At 42.7% G+C, this 18,675-nt stretch overlaps 2 protein-coding genes across 2 annotated transcripts in view; both read right to left on the reverse strand.

Moving 5' to 3' along the window:
* The window catches only part of per3 (period circadian clock 3), a 45,295-nt gene that overhangs the window by 17,858 nt on the left and 8,762 nt on the right, over window positions 1-18,675 (reverse strand). The window contains exons 3-15 of the mRNA XM_052101020.1: window positions 17,857-17,919; window positions 16,164-16,321; window positions 13,513-13,854; window positions 13,090-13,141; window positions 12,668-12,807; window positions 12,494-12,572; window positions 12,138-12,244; window positions 11,898-12,054; window positions 10,598-10,706; window positions 10,346-10,471; window positions 9,876-9,984; window positions 9,610-9,736; window positions 4,305-4,441 (exon numbers count right to left, since the gene is read on the reverse strand). Of these exons, the coding sequence (XP_051956980.1) occupies window positions 4,305-4,441; window positions 9,610-9,736; window positions 9,876-9,984; window positions 10,346-10,471; window positions 10,598-10,706; window positions 11,898-12,054; window positions 12,138-12,244; window positions 12,494-12,572; window positions 12,668-12,807; window positions 13,090-13,141; window positions 13,513-13,854; window positions 16,164-16,321; window positions 17,857-17,919 (1,706 nt within the window). The remainder of the gene's footprint in view (window positions 1-4,304; window positions 4,442-9,609; window positions 9,737-9,875; window positions 9,985-10,345; window positions 10,472-10,597; window positions 10,707-11,897; window positions 12,055-12,137; window positions 12,245-12,493; window positions 12,573-12,667; window positions 12,808-13,089; window positions 13,142-13,512; window positions 13,855-16,163; window positions 16,322-17,856; window positions 17,920-18,675) is intronic.
* On the reverse strand, window positions 4,807-9,292 carry LOC127625687 (uncharacterized). The gene is made up of 2 exons (XM_052101021.1): window positions 8,140-9,292; window positions 4,807-4,829 (listed from the first exon to the last, which is right to left on the reverse strand). The coding sequence occupies exons 1-2, from the start codon at window positions 9,236-9,238 to the stop codon at window positions 4,807-4,809; spliced, it is 1,122 nt and encodes a 373-aa protein (XP_051956981.1). The 5' UTR covers window positions 9,239-9,292.

Genomic DNA, 18,675 nt, shown 5'->3' on the forward strand with positions numbered 1-18,675 from the left:
AGATGATGCAATCTGCCCCATGGCCGATTCCGTTGAGGCTGGACCTCCTCAGGCAGGCCAACGGGATGATTCTTCATCCCCGCCCCGATCTGTGGGCCCTTCATGCATGGCCCCTCAATGGGTTCCAGAGAACCTCCCCAGCGGAGTGTTGAGAACCATCACTGAGGCGCGAGCGCCCTCTACAAGGTGCTTATATGCCCAAAAGTGGAAAGTGTTCAGTGACTGGTGTGATACCAAGAGCTTGAACCCCAAATTGTGCGAGATACCAAGTGAACTCGCCTTTTTGCAAGAGCTGCTGGAGGCGGGCCGCACACCCTCCATGCTCAAAGTCTATGTGGCTGCCATAGCGGCGTCACACAATCCTGATAAAGGACGCTCATTAGGGAAAAACGACCTAATCATTCGTTTCCTAAGAGGCGCTACGAGGATGAACCCTCCTCGCCCCCCCTCGGTACCGATCTGGGACCTGGCCACGGTCCTGGACGCACTCAAGAGTGCCCCGTTCGAACCTCTCCGAACCGTGCACCTTAAACAGCTCTCGCTCAAAACTGCGCTCTTGCTGGCACTCGCCTCAGTCAAGAGAGTGGGCGACCTGCACGCGCTGTCATCAAGCGCTGCTTGCCTGGAATTTGGACCTAACGACTGCAGAGTTGTCCTTAGGCCAAAGCACGGGTATATTCCTAAAGTGCTCTCCACACCCTTCAGAGTACAGGTGATATCTCTGGCAGCGCTATCGTCTTCAGCAGACGAAAGCGACGCTAATTTACTCTGCCCGGTCAGGGCGCTCAGAGTATACTTGGAACGTTCTGCCCCGTTCAGACAGACGGAACAATTATTCGTATGCTTTGGAGGCCGCACTAAAGGTCTCGCAGTTTCAAAGCAAAGAATATCGCGCTGGATAGTAGATGCTATAGCGCTGGCTTATGAAGCCAAGGGCCTTCAATGCCCCTTAGGCGTCAGAGCTCACTCTACAAGGAGCATGGCCTCCTCGTGGGCGTGGTCGAGTGGGATACCCATTGAGGATATTTGTGCGGCGGCAGGCTGGGCCTCGCCTTTGACATTTATCAGGTTTTATAACCTACAGGTCCCCTCATTGCATTCCAACATTCTATCAGCCTGACTGTAGTATGGACTGGAGTACATATATGCTGAGCATTATCTCCTCCCTTATAAGGTCCTTCTCTGACTGACTTAGGGAGTTTTTTATGCATATCAGTAAATAGAAAAATCAGTACATAAGATATGTGCGTGTGTTTTTACAATGAGCGCCCCACCATGGGCCACCTTGGGCAAAGGCGCTCTGTATTATCCCATTATATAGCTCGCCGTTGGCCGGCTCGTTGAATAATCACTTTGCTTTAAGGCTCAGGCATCTGCCTCTGGCTTTATAGAGCGAAGTCAGCACGCACAGCGTTTTGCATGGTGTTCCCACAGCGTAAGCTACTTACGCAATAGGAGAGACCTCTCGAAAGGGAACGACTCGGTTACTAATGTAACCTCGGTTCCCTGAGAGGAGGGAACGAGTATTGCGTAAGCTGCCGTGCTTGTGCTTGGTCAGTCGCTTCAGTCGATTGAACCTAAAGAACTCTCATGACGGGGCGCCTAATATATAGCCTTAGCCACGCCAATCTTGGCAGGCTCTGAGCGTGCGGGCGTGAACCGCGCTCATTGGTCGCGCGTTCAGAGTCGCCCCGTCATTGGTTCGAGCAAGTTGCCGCAGCACAGCCAATGACCGAGCTGCCTCGCTCATTGCTGTCTGCTGTGCAGCTGCAATGCGTTTTACATAAAGACTTAAATATTTCTCGAGAAACGGAGTTTTCCCATAGCGTAAGCTACTTACGCAAAACTCGTTCCCTCCTCTCAGGGAACCGAGGTTACGTTAGTAACCGAGTCGTTATTGTGTGCAGTGCATAGATGTACTATTTTAGTATTACGGTTTGCTTGCGTTATTAACAGAGGACAATATAATATAAAAATAATAAAGTGTTCCTTTGAACTTGTATCAGCCATAACATGAGTATCATCTCTTAAATTGATAAGTATAGCACAATACAGTCATTAATAGTACATAAAACACTTGAATAATCATATACAAACATACTGGTAACTGGTGTTGGTTGAGGAGAATCCTGTTCTCTAAAAGTGCTTTGAGATTGGTGTCAAAAAAGCGCTATATGCGTCAAATTAATTAACTAATTAATAATCCTCGTTAATAGGAGCATTTTTATCTTCATCAAACCAAATAATATTTCAGTTTGAAATGTTTAATTGTATAACGTAATATCAAGATGAAAATAGCACGTTATGACTCCAGCTCTGAATATCTCTCAGTCATGATCACACACAGGTGATGTCCAGGTAAGCTCAAATCATGAGATTCATCCTGCAGAAGAGCAGTAGCGAAACACAACTCACGTGAAGTGTTCTTCCGCAAATTTTAACTTTCAACCACAAATGCCACAAGAGAGCACAAAGATATGTAGTGCAGCTTTAAAATTTATTCATATATTCTTTCCTTACTATAACGATCACAAACCGAATAAAATTCTAGATGAAGTTTATAGTACAATCAAAATCCCACCAACTAGAAAAAATGAAGATTGGTGCATAAAGTAGGACTATGAACTATGAACAAGCCCGAAACACACCGGGGCTCTAATATTGGCCCCAATACAATGCTCGATTATAAGTATTAACCAAATTAAGCCTTTTATATCCTATAGATACATTTACCAGATGAATTGTTTTACAAATTTCAACAGATGAGGTTAAATGAGCAATAGGTTTTATTATTATTTCACAAAATATGAAGTTAATGATACAATATATGTGCTGACAGGGCACATTTCCATCTAGTCATTTTTCTTTGCATGCTGTCGCTTCAATTTAGAAAATTTTATTATCTAATCAAAATAATAAAATATGCATTGACGTGATAATAAAAATATGGATGAATATTGTCAACGATGAAAAATTTAGATACAGCAAATCCCCACGAGGTGTCAGTGATACGTGTATTTACCTTCTAGAGGCCGCAGTTATACTGTAAAGCCAAGCCATTCTAAAGCATGGGTATACTTCCATTTGTGCTACAACTGCTATGAGACATCGGACTTTCCCTTCAGGAGTTTAGACCCATAAAGATGTCTTTATATTCCTTTAGAATACGCACACATTTCACTTGCACATGCACTGCTGTCGTTTTTACCTTCATCTCCTGATGTTTAGTTATGATTACATCTTCTAGTGCTTTTTTGTGACAGCAACGGCTCAAATTGTAAGTGTTGCCACCTTGTGGACCGACTAATTTGTGCAAATAACTGATGACGAGATTTGCATCACGCATCCATGTCTGACTGAAGTATACTTGGGGCTTAACTGTAGAATCCCTCAGCGCCGGCGACAGAGGAACACGGAGGAATAATACAATTAAAATAAATCCACCGGGAACTATCTGCATAGGTTTTTACAGATAACCAATAGTTCCATAAAGCAACTATTGGCACCAATTAATTGGTAAAACCAATATATTGGTCTACCTCTAAAACTAAATGTAGGTGTGGTTTGGACATGACATTATTTATTTTCCTCAAATTAATTTTAAAACAGTCTAAATTGAGCTTCTAGTCCACTCAGAGGCCGAGATATTCTATGAAACAATGATGGTGGAGCATGAACTGAAAATGATACTGAATGTCTATGCAGAAGCACATCTGTGAGTGCTAAAATGCATTAGAGCACCACGTACATTTCAGATCTGCATTTTGTGACTGAAGGTGATGGAGGAAAAAAAAATGTTTATAGTACTTGCTGCTTTCTATTGGAATAAAATAAGACTTTTTGAAGGGAGATGGCGTGAACATCACCAGAATTACATGCTTACAAATTTAGGACAAAGAAAAAAACCATTTATTATAAGTTTGTAAACATATCCCATATCATTATATAATTTTATTGATGAATAGTTGGAATTTTTTTTTTTTATTACCTCTACATTACCAAAACATAGGTGTGGTTTTGACATGACGTTTGACATGACATTTATTTTCCTCAACAAATACATTTTTAAACAGTCTAAACATAGTCTAAATGCTAAATCTGGGCAAGGTACTTTAGTTCATTCAAGGGAAAAAGGCTTGGTTTCTTCCACTGTATAAATTACATGTCAATATGTAAAGGTGACAAAAAACAATAAGCGCTGCTTACGTGTTGCTTGCGCTTGCAGTGTGAAACAGGCCATACATTCGGTGCAGGATTTTAGAAGGCAAATAAAGTGCACAGGAAGGGACTTGGTAAGAACTTACCATCTGTGTTTGTAGCATTTTCATGTGCGTTTGCTCGTGGTTTATCTTCTTCAATCATGGAGGAAGATGAGGAGGTAGATACGGATAGACACTCGCTCTTGCGTTTTAAAGCAGATGTTGTACAGCTTTCCAAATATCTACAGAAAGAAAGACAGGAACTGTCATAAATTACATCATGCAAACGTATGTTACATGAGATCTTCCATTGCGTTACATAAAACTAATGCCGTGGAACCATGGTATCAGAAAGTAATACCATCTAATGAATCACTGAATGATTACCATATACAAGTACTCCTAGGTATTTCAAAGAATAACACGATAATACCATGGTACATGTATGTAGCACCGTTCTAGTGAAGGAGGACAGGAAACAGGTCTTCCTCTCAAGGTAAGTCTTTTTAATTATATTTTCCTCACACTATTTGCACACACAATACAAATGACAAACACTGGGTCTGCTTGTGGTCTCTCTCCCCGTCTGGAGGCTCTGTGTCTGTTTTTATGCCGCTCTCCTCGTGCTCACTGGAATTAGAGACAGGTGTTTAGACATAATGTAGCTCAGGTGTAAGCGCCCTTACCGCTTTCCTCTCCCGGACGGGCGCTTGACCACGCCCCTGCTGCCACATACCCCCACCGCCCGACTCAGGCCGGGGCACCATCTGGCCTGTCTACCACTCCCCCCCATTCCTGGAGAGAAAGTCGGCGACAGCCATCTGCACCCCCGGTCTGTGGACCACCTTGAATTTAAAGGGCTGGAGAGCCAGATACCAACGGGTGATCCGGGCGTTAGTATCCTTCATGCGGTGGAGCCACTGGAGTGGGGCGTGATCCGAGCAGAGGGTGAAGGCCCGCCCCAGCAGGTAATACCGGAGGGTGAGGACCGCCCACTTGATGGCCAAACACTCCTTCTCCACAGTGCTGTACTTAGTCTCCCTTAAGGAGAGCTTACGGCTAATATACAGCACCGGGCTCCTCCCCTCCACCACCTCGCGAGTACGGCCCCCAGCCCTCTGTCTGAAGCGTCCGTCTGCAAAATAAAAGGGAGAGAGAAGTCAGGTGCATGAAGAAGCGGCCCCCCACAAAGTGCGGCTTTAACCTGCATAAACGCCTGTTGACACTGCTCCGACCATTGAACCGGATCTGGAGCCCCCTTTTTAGTGAGGTCAGTCAGCAGGCTGGTGACGTCCGAATAATTAGGCACGGACCTTCTATAATAGCCAGCCAGCCCCAGGAACTGCCTCACCCCCTTTTTGGTCTTCGGTCTAGGGCAAGTCGCAATCGCCGCGGTCTTATCAATTTGGAGCCGCACCTGGCCATGACCCAAGTGGAACCCCAGATACCGTACCTCCACACGCCCAATCGCGCACTTCTTAGGGTTTGCCGTGAGCCCCGCCCGCCGCAGCGATCTCAGGACGGCCCTCAGATGTTGCATGTGCCGCTGCCAATCATTGCTATAAATGATAATATCATCTAAATAGGCAGCGGCGTACGCGGTGTGCGGTCTGAGGATCCGATCCATGAATCGCTGAAACGTGGCTGGTGCCCCAAACAAACCGAAAGGAAGCGTCACAAATTGGTGTAACCCAAACGGCGTAGTGAAGGCTGTTTTCTCACGGGACATTGGTGTCAAGGGGATCTGCCAATAACCCTTTGTTAAATCCAAGGTCGAATAAAATCGAGCAGTACCTAACTGATCGAGCAGTTCATCAACCCGGGGCATTGGGTACGCGTCAAATTTAGACACCGCGTTGACTTTTCTGTAATCCACACAGAATCGAACAGACCCATCACTCTTGGGAACAAGAACAACCAGGCTGGACCAATCACTGTGGGATTCCTCTATTACGCCTATATCAAGCATTGCATCTAATTCTTCCCGTACTATTTTCTTTTTATGTTCGGGTAAGCGATAGGGGCGGCAACGCACCACCGCGCCCGGCTCGGTCTCGATGTGGTGCTGTATGATGTTTGTACGGCCCGGTAGAGGGGAAAACACATCCGCAAATTCCTTTTGTAATTCAGAAACCTCTGTGAGCTGCCGCGGTGAGAGTTGGTCTCCACAAGTAACCGGAGTGTTAAGATTGTAGTTTTTGTTTACCTCCGGCCCGAGCTCCGCCCTCTCCAGAACTACCGTGGCCAACGTCACAGAGGCCGCCTCCTCCCTCCATAATTTCAGGAGGTTGAGGTGATAAATTTGACGTGCGCCCCCTCTATCGGTACATTTAACTTCATAATCGAGATCCCCAACTCGTCGTGTGACCTCAAAGGGTCCTTGCCACTTGGCGAGTAATTTAGAGCTCGATGTTGGGAGTAATACGAGTACCTTATCTCCCGGTGCAAATTCCCGTAGCCGAGCACCCCTGTCATACAGCCGGCGTTGGCGTTCTTGAGCTTGGAGCAAATTCTCCTGTGTTAATCGCCCCAGTGTGTGGAGTTTTGCTCTAAGCGATCGAGAACGAACTGAATTTCATTTTTACTATTAGAAGGTCCCTCCTCCCACGCTTCGTGGATGACGTCAAGGACACTGCGGGGGCGTCGCCCGTACAGCAGCTCAAACGGGGAGAACCCGGTGGAGGCTTGTGGGACCTCTCGTACTGCAAACAACAGGGGGTCTAGCCACTTATCCCAATTTCTAGCGTCCTCGTGTACGCAATTTACTGAATCATGTTCTTGAGCGTTTTATTAAATCGTTCCACTAGGCCATCTGTCTGCGGGTGGTAAACGCTAGTGCTGAATCGATTTGATGCCCAAGAGCTCGTAAAGTTCGCGAAGTGTTCGTGACATAAAAGTCGTGCCTTGATCGGGTGAGGATTTCTTTCGAATCCCCACCGGAGATTATCTTGAAGAGTGCCCCTGCAACACTACGTGCGGAGATGTTGCTCAGAGGCACTGCTTCCGGATATCGCGTAGCGTAATCCACTAGGACTAACACGAGCGATGTCCACGTGCTGACCGTTCTAATGGCCCGGCGAGGTCCATCCCAATTCTCTCGAAGGGGACCTCGATTAATGGTAGAGGGCGCAATGGCGCTTTTGGGGTGGCCGGTGGGTTTACCAGCTGACATTCACGGCACGCCGCGACACCACCTGCGGACGTCACCGCCAATGCCCGGCCAATAGAAACGGGCTATTAGACGGAGAAGTGTTTTCCGTTCCCCTAGGTGACCGGCCATAGGATTGTAGTGAGCCGCCGGGAAAACCATTTCCCGGCGGCTTCGTGGAATCAATAATTGTGTCACTTCCTCCTTTGTTTGAGCGTCCTGCGTCACTCTATATAACCAATCTTTAATCATAGCAAAGTATGGGTATGCAATGGCGACGCTCGGCCGGAGCTGTTGACCATCAATCACTCTCACTTGGTCAAGAGCATGTTTAAGAGTTTCGTCCCGCGACTGCTCTAGAGGAAAGTCCCCTTCAGGGAATTCCCTGAGAGGAGGGACGGCCACCTCGCCCCTTTCCTTGTCATTCCGAGCAGCCGAGGACGGTCCCGGCTCCGCCTCCCCTGCCAAAGCATAGCACACCGCACACCTCTTTATGCAGGACCCATCCGCACAAATACCCTCTAATATATCTTTAAAATTCGGCCAATCAGTACCCAAGATTAGCGGATGGGTGAGGCGGGAACTAACCGCTGCCTCCACACTATGTTTTTTTCCCCTAAATATAATCGCCAACGTCACCATGGGATATTTGTGAACATCCCCATGCACACACCTCACCCTCACCAGTTTAGATAAACCCAAAGCCCCGGGTTGAACCAAGTGTTGGTGGATGGTGGTCTGATTCCAGCCGGTATCCAGCAAAGCTTGGTAAATACCCCCCCTGATCCTTACCGGAATCCGGTATGCTCCAGCCCGATAGGGGGCAGCCTGCGGGACGTCGGAGACCCGCACCACCGTCCCCACCTCCATCAGTGGACACTGATCCCGGAAGTGGCCCGGGTCTCCGCACCTCCAACAGGCCGGCCCAGGCGTTGCGGCCGCACTTGTGCTGGCGGGCGCCCCACCTGAGGAGAGCGGCTGAAAGACGGGGAATGGGAGGGCGCATTCTCCCACGGCCGGGGAGCAGGTCTCTGGAACCATCCACGCCTGCGCGGGGCAGTAACGGGCCCTGGGGAGAGAACAGAAGGAGAAAACACAGGGGAGGGGGCGAGGGCATGGGCAGATACAAGGGAAGGGGAGAGAGAGAAGAAGAGGGCTCGTCCGCCCTCGGGATCGCCGCCAAGTGGTCCTCCGCTAGCCGAACAGCTTCCTCCAGCAACGCCGGGCGATGGCACTGGACCCACCCCGCCGTCTTCCGAGGCAGCCGTTGAACGAACTGTTCCAGTACCTCCTGGTCGATTACTCCCTCGACGTCGTGGTCCCCCGCGAGCAGCCAGCGCCGACAGGCGTCACGGAGCCGTTGGGCAAACGCGAATGGGCGAACGGACTTCTCCAACTTCATGCCCCGGAAGAGCTGGCGATTCTTTTCCGGGCTCCGACCAACCCGTTGCAGAATGGCCCTCTTCAGGTCAGTGTAAGCCAGGAGATTTGTCGCCGGCAGTTGTTGTGCCGCGAGTTGAGCTTCCCCGGACAGGAGAGGAATTAGACGGGCTGCCCACTGTTCGGGCGGCCAGCCCCAGATTTCGGCCGTCCGCTCAAACAAGTCGAGGAAGGCCTCAGGATCATCTGCTGCCCCCATCTTCTGTAACGTGGGCGGGGGTAGCGTAGCGTGGCTGTCCGGGGTCGTGGCTGTGGTCGGCTCCGTCTCCTGGCTGAGGAGGCTCCGGATGGCGAGCCGGTCCTCTGCCTGAGCCCGCATGATCTCAAAAAAACGGTGATCTTGGTCCTGCCGGAGCTCAAGCAGGGATTGCTGGTGGCCTTGATGCAGCGTTGCGAGGGATTGGAGGACTTCTGCCAGCTGGGAGGACTCTATGGGGCGACTTTGCTCCATAATATCCCGGGTTTCGGCACCAGTGTAGCACCGTTCTAGTGAAGGAGGACAGGAAACAGGTCTTCCTCTCAAGGTAAGTCTTTTTAATTATATTTTCCTCACACTATTTGCACACACAATACAAATGACAAACACTGGGTCTGCTTGTGGTCTCTCTCCCCGTCTGGAGGCTCTGGGTCTGTTTTTATGCCGCTCTCCTCGTGCTCACTGGAATTAGAGACAGGTGTTTAGGCATGAGCTAAATTGCTCAGGTGTAAGCGCCCTTACCGCTTTCCTCTCCCGGACGGACGCTTGACCACGCCCCCGCTGCCACAATGTACAAAGACCATGTTATGTCTATGAAGCAAACTTCAAGTGGCTGTATGACTCACCTGATGATACTGTCCACACAGTTGATTTGCTGGTAGGATGGAATGTGTGATTGTTTTCTGGCTTCCTGCAGAGACTTCTTAAAGTGGTCTCTGATTCCCATTCTCTGACCAGTGTTCAGATGAGTGCCTGCTCCCGACAGCCAAAAACAAATACATTCGAAACAATTCAATTATGATAAATTGGGCTGAATTGCCCAGTGTTGGTTTTGGTGACCATTATGGAAGTTTATGTTGTGTAAATCTTTTGGGTATCAACCCCCCCCTACCTGCAGTGGGTGGCCCTAAAGGTGTGAGCATCCTCTGGGAGCCTAGATATGCTGACTGGCCCCAGTTTTTCACTTTATTAACATCAGCACAGAACTGCTGCATTGTCATCTACAAAAAGCACAAATGATCCATCAAAATACATCAGAGCCATGATAAAAAACTTTTTAAAAGCTTAAGTGTGTAATTCTGTGCCACCAAATCTAATTGCAAAAATAAACAGTTTCCAAACAGTGTTCCCAAATACACCCTCCATCTTCCATTGGTTGACAAACCAATTATCCTGACCCAAGCTCACTCCATTGGTCAAGCCAATGTTGCTGTATTGGGCTGAATTGGTTGCTCAAACAAACAATGTACAACTGGCTTCCTTATAACTGTCTTTGCATATTAATCTGGGATACCAAAACTAATAGTAACAGACAAAATTACAAACTTCAGCTTTAAATTGGAAAAGTTTCACAAGTCGTACTGGTCTGTGTGAATCCTCCCAGATGTTTCCGTTGCTGTCGCTGGAGGACGCAACGCTGATGTACTGCTCATGAGAGCCGTTACTCCCCATACTGCCATAACCACTGGAACCATTGTTATAAACCGGCTGAGAGAGAAACAGGGACACAAAACACAAACAATCAGCTTCAGAACAAATTGTTCACTTAGAGGCTATTCACCTTAAATGGACTAGGCTCTAGTCAATTTTTGTTTGGGTTTTAAGGTTTCTCACCTGCAGGAAAAGCTTGTAGATCATGGACTGCAGCTCTTTAACATCCTCACACATGCCCGGTTGCTCTGCTTTAATCCGTGCAGCAAAAACGTCTTCATTTAGAGGCACACTACAGTGGAAATGTGGACATTTACACACCGATTAGCCACAACATTAAAAGCACCTGCTTAATATTGTATATGTCCCGCTCGTGCCGCCAAAGCAGTACCAACCCGCATCTCAGATTTTATTCTTCTCACCACAGTTGTACACAGAGTGGTTATCTGAGTTACTGTAGACTTACAAACCAGTCTAGCCATTCTCCATTCACCTCTCTCATCAACAAGGCGTTTCCATCGGCAGAACTGCCGCTCACTGGATGTTTTTTGTTTTACGCACAATTCTAAAGACTCTCAGGAGATCAGCAGTTACAGAAATACTCAAACCAGCTCATCTGGCACCAACAATCATCCATGCGATTATCTAATCAGCCAATCGTGTGGCAGCAGTGCAGTGCATAAAATCATGCAGATACGGGTCAGGAGCTTCAGTTAATGTTCAAATTAACCATCAGAGTGGTATGATCTCAGTGATTTGGACCTTGGCATGATTGTAGGTGCCAGATGGGCTGTTTTTTTGTTTTGTTTTTTCTCCCCTTTTCTCAGCAATTTGGAACGCCCAATTCCCAATATGCTCCAAGTCCTCGTGGTGGCATTGTGACTCACCTCAATCAGGGTGGCAGAGGTTGACGCCGTCAATCTGCGCATCTTATCACGTGGCTTGAGCGCCTTACCGTACAATTTGGTTGCTTAGGATACCTGGCTGGAGTCACTTAGCATGCCCTGGATTCAAACTCGTGACTCCAGGGGTGACCGTCAGCGTCTTTACTCGCTGAGCTACCTAGGCCCCCCAGATGGGCTGTTTGAGTATTTCTGTAACAGCTGATCTCCTGGGATTTTCACACACAACAGTCTCTAGAATTTACTCCGAATGGTGCCACAAACAGAAAAAACATTCAGTGAGCGGCAGTTCTGTGGATGGAAATGGCTTGTTGATGTGAGAGGTCAACAGAGAATGGCCAGACTGGTTCGAACTGACAAAGTCTACAGTAACTCAGATAACCACTCTGTACAATTGTGGTGAGAAGAATATCATCTCAGAATGCTGTTCTGAGATGCAGGGTTGGTGCTGTTTTGGCGGCACAAGGGGGACCTACACAATATTAGGTGGTTTTAATATTAAACATATATATAAAAAGATTAAATATTCAACCATGATTTAACCGACTGATAATAGTGAATGTTCACAAGCTTGTTCTTACGAGCAAACTTTGTGCCTGCCAATGATGAAGGCCACCTTGCGACTCCAAGGGTTGATGAAGCTCGACCAGCTGGAGTCCAGGGTGATGTAGTCTCCGTTCTGACACCGGAACCGGATGGGCGAGTGCTCAAATGGAGGCTTACCCGCATACTTTAGAACTGAGACACAATATCAGAATGAAAACCTTAAAGGGATAGTTCATCCCTTTTAAATTATTATTAGGTGAAGAGAACATGCATACTTTTGCGGTGCATGGAAAGCATAAGATGCCGATCATCTGGATGGAGGCAGGTCAACACTGAAGTTCCAATCAGGTCCTGAGGAAGGTAGCCGAGCAAAGGCACAGCACTGCACACACAAACACACACCATTCACAACTAACTCAGGTGTTTTTGTAACACTTTACGTAAAGCCTATATATGGGTGTGTTCAATTCCGGGCAGCCCTGTGAATTTCTAGAAAGCAAAATCTTGTTTATTACATTATTGTTATAGTTACATTCGAATTTATTTGTCTGCCAACAATATCTTCCACACATATTTAGGTAATCATAGTTTTAAACTAGAGCTGTCTAATATAAAATGTAAAATGACTCACCGGTCATCCACTTCTAAAAAGACACAGCCAGGCGAATGTGTCGTGCTGAATATGCGCTTGTCCATGGGAATACGAGGGGCTGGAGACAACAAACAAATGATCAGGTGTCATTTTGTAACTAGGTAGAAACCTAACAAGACAGCTTGGACAGGTTTAAGATCAGAAGGGTCTTACCCTCGTATCCGGAGATGATGCGTTCGGCGAGGGCCAGACAGCAGGGCTCCGGCTCTACGCACGACCCCTGAACCTTCTGAAGGTATGGAGTGATCCGGAAAGGAATATAACGAATCTCTCCATCTCTGTCTTTCCCTCCCCTGATCATAAACACAACACAAATATCAAATGAGACCTATCTGTGAGAAGTAATAATGTTTTTTGGCATTTAATATTAATATATGTGTATATATTTTTTGCGTAAAACTATTTATAACACTACTAAATTTTTTTAATTTTGTTTTTTGAAAGGACGTGAAAATAAAATAGAAATAGAAAATTCTAATTTCAAAACTAATATAACCCTGAGCAGGTATAGTGATACATGTCTGATCTGATGATTTTGTCATACATATGTGTTGTCACTTGTAAAACAAACTGACCTTATCCGACAAAAGAAGGATTTGACCTGGGCACATTTAAATGGAACCGGCGCTACGGAGAGACAGTGGAGAAAACTGTAAATAAAACAATTTTATTTCTATGTGAACAACAGAAAGAACAAATAATTTTAGCCTCAGTAACCACTGACTTCAATTATATGGAAAAAAGGTACATTGGAAGTCAATGGTGACTGAGCCTAACATCCTGAATTTTCTTGTGTGTTCCACAATATAAATAAAGTCATATGGGTTTGATACAGCATTATGGGGAATAAATAATGCCAGAATTAAACATTTTTGTGTAAGCTATCCCTTTAAGCATTATATTGTGTATTATAAAAAAGTCCTGAATTTTACAATGAAATATTTAACAAAAAGAGCGAAAAAATGTAAAGTACATATGACCATTCTAAAGTGACTCACTGTTGTCTCTGCCCACATTCCAGGGTGGCAGGCACGGTTGTGCCGTGTGCGAGTAAAACACGTTAACGTCCTGGTGGTACAGCAGCTCCACGAACTTGGCAGATTCCAGAAACTTCCGTTTGCAGTGCAGCACGCTGTAGGCCTGTTCCGACGCGTACACAACCTTCCCAGAGGCCAGCGAGAACACCAGCACAAACTCGGTGGAAATGCAGTAGGGACGTACCGTGTTTTTCAGCGTGTGTTCGGATGTAATCCCCTCCAGCTCATCTAAGTTGCACACCGTCATGTCTCGTCTCTCCTCGAGACCGCTGCTCATTAGTAAGTTGTAGTACTCGCTGTTTGCTGCAAGAGAACACAAAACAGTTTGAGCATGTGACTGTACAATGAGCCAGAATACAGTTAGTTAATGTTAGGCTCAAACAACAGAGCCGGTGGCTCAGAGAGACCAAGCCAAATATTAAAACACCAGACAGAAGATGGACCTGCTGGGAAATTTCACATTAGTGTTACATCACAGACTGACTATTGACATTTACTTCTAATGACTTCAAACAGAAATTCGTAGAATTCCAAAATTTCAACTTTTACTTTGAATGTGCACTACTGAAATGCCCTTAGGACATAAAGATGTAATCTAAGAAAGAATACACTTATAGACTTACTGTAGACTTTAGGCTTAACAGAATATGAAGGCCATACAATACAACTTTATGAAGCTACTGACAACAAGTGGGTGCTGAAAATATATGAAGGCAGTCATGAACATATATTTTGGAATAACCCCCCCCCCCCCCCAACAATTTTATTGGAAGGCTTTTAGCTTTCATTTTGAGGAAAGTTGAACAGGTGTGCCAACACAGGAAAGAAACAAATAGCAATTGTCAAGCCATATCATGAAGTCTTTGAAGGCAGTAAAATAAACAAAATCTGCAGAAGGAAATTGCGATCCAGATTTTTTATTAATTTTATTTTATTTAATTTAATAAAAAATTACAAAAAACTAAATTGAGATGAAGAAATTCTTTTTAAAAACATGCAGAAGTAAAATGAGATGTAGAAATTAAGAATTAAATAACAATTTAAAAGTAATAATAAAAAATATGCAGGAGGAACTTGAGATACAAAAATAAATAGATTAATTAATCATTAAAATTAATTGGGAAAAATGTGAAGGAAAATTAAAATACAGAAATTAAGAATAATATAAAATCTGCATGAGGAAATTGAGATGCACAAATTAAAAATAGAAATTAAGAATGAAAAACAATTAAAAGAAATAATACCAAACAGAAAGAAAATTAAATGTAGAAATTAAGGATGAAAAATAATTAAAACGAACAATAAAAAAAATCTGCAGGTGGAAATTAAGATGAATATTTATATAGAGGAATCAATAATTAAATATAATAAAAATAAATTATTAAAAAATGATGGAAAATGAAATGTAGAAATTAAGAATTAAACATAATTCAAATAAACAAACAAATCTGCAGGGGGTAAATGAGATGAAGAAATATATAGAGGAATCAATAATGAAATATAATTAAAATAAATTATAAATTGTTTATGGAAAATAAATTGCAGAAATTAAGAGGGAAGAAATAAAAATATAATAATCTCACATATACAATCAGCAGGAGGAAATTGAGATGGACTAATTAAAGAGAAATTGAGAATTAAATGGAATTGAAATGAATTATTTTTATAATGTGCACAAGGAAATTGAGATGCACAAATAAAAAAGCAAAAATTCACAAATTAAATATAATTAAAACAATCTGCAGCAGGAGGAAATGGAGATGCAGAAATTAAGCAGGAAATGAACAATTAAATTATTAATTATCTAAAGTTTTTTTTTTAATCTGCAGGATGAAATTGAGATGCAAAAATTAAAAGAAAAATTAAGAATTAAAATAACTAACGTATATTTTAAAAAAGTGCAAAAGGAAATTGAGATGCACTCATATTTAAAGAGAAACTAAGTATAATCTGTAGAAGAAATAATTAATTAAGTGATCTGCTTAGATGCATATATCCCCAAAAAAGCTATTTGCCACACGTTTTAAATAAAACTCTTGAAAAAAATGTGTATTTTGCGATGTACCACGTTTCCACAATAAATTCCTATGAAAACACATTTAAAGTTTCAGGATGGGTATGTATTTTAATCTCATTCCGTCTATTAATCAATGCTTATAAAAACAGGCTGTTGAAAATACAAAGATAGAAACACAGGGCAAGCACAAACACAGCACTGACATATGAGGATCCAGTCACCACAATACAGGAAATACACTTCAGCCACATTTCAGCAGTTGAGTTGCACGATTACATAACAACATGACATGTATTACGTTGAGGTCATTCAGAAATTATCCACATCTGCCCAATTCAACACCAAAATACATTCAATACAACCCTTCCTTTAAAACACAAGAGCAAAAAAGTGCTGACAACATATCATGGCATTTAAATGGGATTTCACCACCAGCACGTGGATAGGACCGGCCCGCCCATCCTTCAGACGGAGCTAATGGACTATTACATAATCAGATACTTTCTACCAGGGATCTGAAATCAGAGGACTTTATAACAGCACTGGCTTTAACACTACAACACCATCCAATCACAGGACAGATCTGTGTGTTTACCTTGAACTTGTTTGACACAGTTGAGAGCGTAGTTCAGTGCTTCTACAGTACTGGCTTTGCTGCGGCTTCTCTTCTCAGATGGCAGCCTTTTCTTCATCTCCTTCACCATCTGCATCATCTCTCTGTGCGTCTGCTCTCGGCAGTGTTCCGTCTGCTCACTGCATACACAGAAACACACGTTTGCTTATAATATATTTTTGAAGAGTTCATTCATAATTTTTCTGGTAAATATACTTCCCAACTAAACATACATATGAACATATTTATGCATATAAATTATGGCTGTCATCTTAAGGCATTCATTTAGTGCTATTTATTAAATAAAACATAATGTGTTCGCTACAATTAGCACAATTAATCATGACCAAAATCTGTCCTTAATTTCCACAATAAGGAATGTTCTAACCATTCCTTATTTAATTTAACAATTTAATTTATTCAATAAAACATTTTAATCAAATGACAACCCTAATTATATTATGCAATTTATTATAATATTTATTACATTTATAATAATTTTTATTTCCGAGCCTCTCTGAATAAATATTGATATGCGAATAATTGCGTTTAATTAATCGGCACATCATATAATTAGCACAATAATTTTTTTTTTAGCGATTGACAGTCCTAATTATATAATGTAATGTATCTGAATTATCTAAATTATAATATTTATTATATTTATAGTTATTTGAATTATTATTCATTAAATTATTTAGATTTTGGGGCCTTTGGGTAAATATTGATATGCAAATAATTGTGATTAATTAATCAGCACATCTTGTAATTAATAAAAATTGATTGCACTAAATAATATATGATGTCATGTATCTGAATTATCTAAATTATAATATTTATTATATTTATAGTTATTTTAATTATTATATACTAATTTATTTTTATTTCGGGACCTTTCTGAGTAAATATTAATATGCAAATGATTGTTATTAATTTTAATAATTAATCAGCACATCATTTAATTAATTCAATTAAAAAATGTATTGACTGACAGCCCTAATTATATGATATAATGCATTTGAATTATCTAAATTAGAATAATTTATTATATTTATAGTTCTTTTAATTATTATAAACAAAATAATTTTTATTTAGTGGCCTTTGAGTAAATATCGATATTCAAATAATTGTATTTATTTGAATAATTAATCAGGACATCATTTAATTAAAAACAAATATGTATCAATTGGCAGCCCTAACTATATGAAGTAATGTATTTGAATTATCTAAATAAAACAATTTATTATATTATATTAATTTTAATTAATTAATCCTAAATTATTTTATTTGGGGGCCTTTCTGAGTAAATATTGATATGCGAATAATACAGATTAATTAATAGGCACATCATGTTATTAATTTGATTACAAATTTTAATCGATTGACAGCCCTAATTTACTTACACTTTGTGAAAATATTGACTGGATCTGTGCTAGATTTTGATGCTCTTGGCTTTTTTGTTTTAGTAGTGTACAGCATGGCAGCAAGAAACTACAGTATCTTACAAATGTTAACATTTAGAAATATTATTACAGTAGACAAAGTTTTTTTTATGAAAATAACATTTCTTATACATTTTTGCAATAGTTGAACTGAACATAGTTCATAGTAAATTCACAGTATGCCCACCTCTTCAGTCACCACTATACCACTGGTTTGGATCAGGTTAGATTACCTGCACTCCATGCGATGAGAGCTGTGGTAACTGGAGGACGAGGAACCAGAAGCAGATTTTGAGCTGAAGATACAAAGAGCAAAAAGAAGAACTTGACTTTCCCTGCAGTCTAAACTTGACATTTTAGTGTCAAGCATCGGCATACAGTTAAAGCTGGCCAGCTGGATCGTTTATTTCAGAACTGGGCTGCTCAATGTTAGCAAAAAAATTGTCTTAATCTAAACGTCAATCAGCTAACAACAGAATGAGAGGAAAATCCATGGACTGTAACTCCTGAATCTGAAGTCAATTACACAATGGAAGTGTGTGCACGACAAAGCTTTTGCAATCGTCATGAGGCAAGATTATATGAATGATGTAATGTCACAATAATAATGAGCTTATGGGTCTTGATTACAATGGGTTACTTGTATTAAAATTCAAAAAAAGTCTCTAGACATTTCCTTCAATGCAAGTCTATGGCATTTTTTTTCTCCCCAATTTGGAATGCCCAATTCCCACTACTTACTAGGTCCTTGTGGTGGTGCAGTCACCTCAATCCGGGTGGCGGAGGACAAGTCTCAGTTGCCTCCACTTCTGAGACAGTCAATCTGCACATCTTATCACATGGCTCATTGTGCATGACACCATGGAGACTCGCAGCATGTGGAGGCTCATGCTACTCTCCGCGATCCACACACAATTTACTACGTGCACCATTGAGAGCGAGAACCACTAATCGTGACCACAAGGAGGTTACCCCACGTGACTCTACCCTCCCTAGCAACCGGGCCAATTTGGTTGCTTAGGAGACCTGGCTGGAGTCACTCAGCACACCCT

Source organism: Xyrauchen texanus, chromosome 32 (assembly GCF_025860055.1).
Source record: "Xyrauchen texanus isolate HMW12.3.18 chromosome 32, RBS_HiC_50CHRs, whole genome shotgun sequence".
NCBI classification, from domain to species: domain Eukaryota; kingdom Metazoa; phylum Chordata; class Actinopteri; order Cypriniformes; family Catostomidae; genus Xyrauchen; species Xyrauchen texanus.

Excerpts from the sequence above, each read along its gene's own strand:
- LOC127625687 (XM_052101021.1), bottom strand. The coding sequence starts at position 9,238 with ATGGAGCAAAGTCGCCCCATAGAGTCCTCCCAGCTGGCAGAAGTCCTC. Across the intron at positions 4,830-8,139 it reads CTGGAGCATACCGGATTCCG|TGAGCACGAGGAGAGCGGCA; the intron begins GTAAGGATCAGG and ends CTCTAATTCCAG.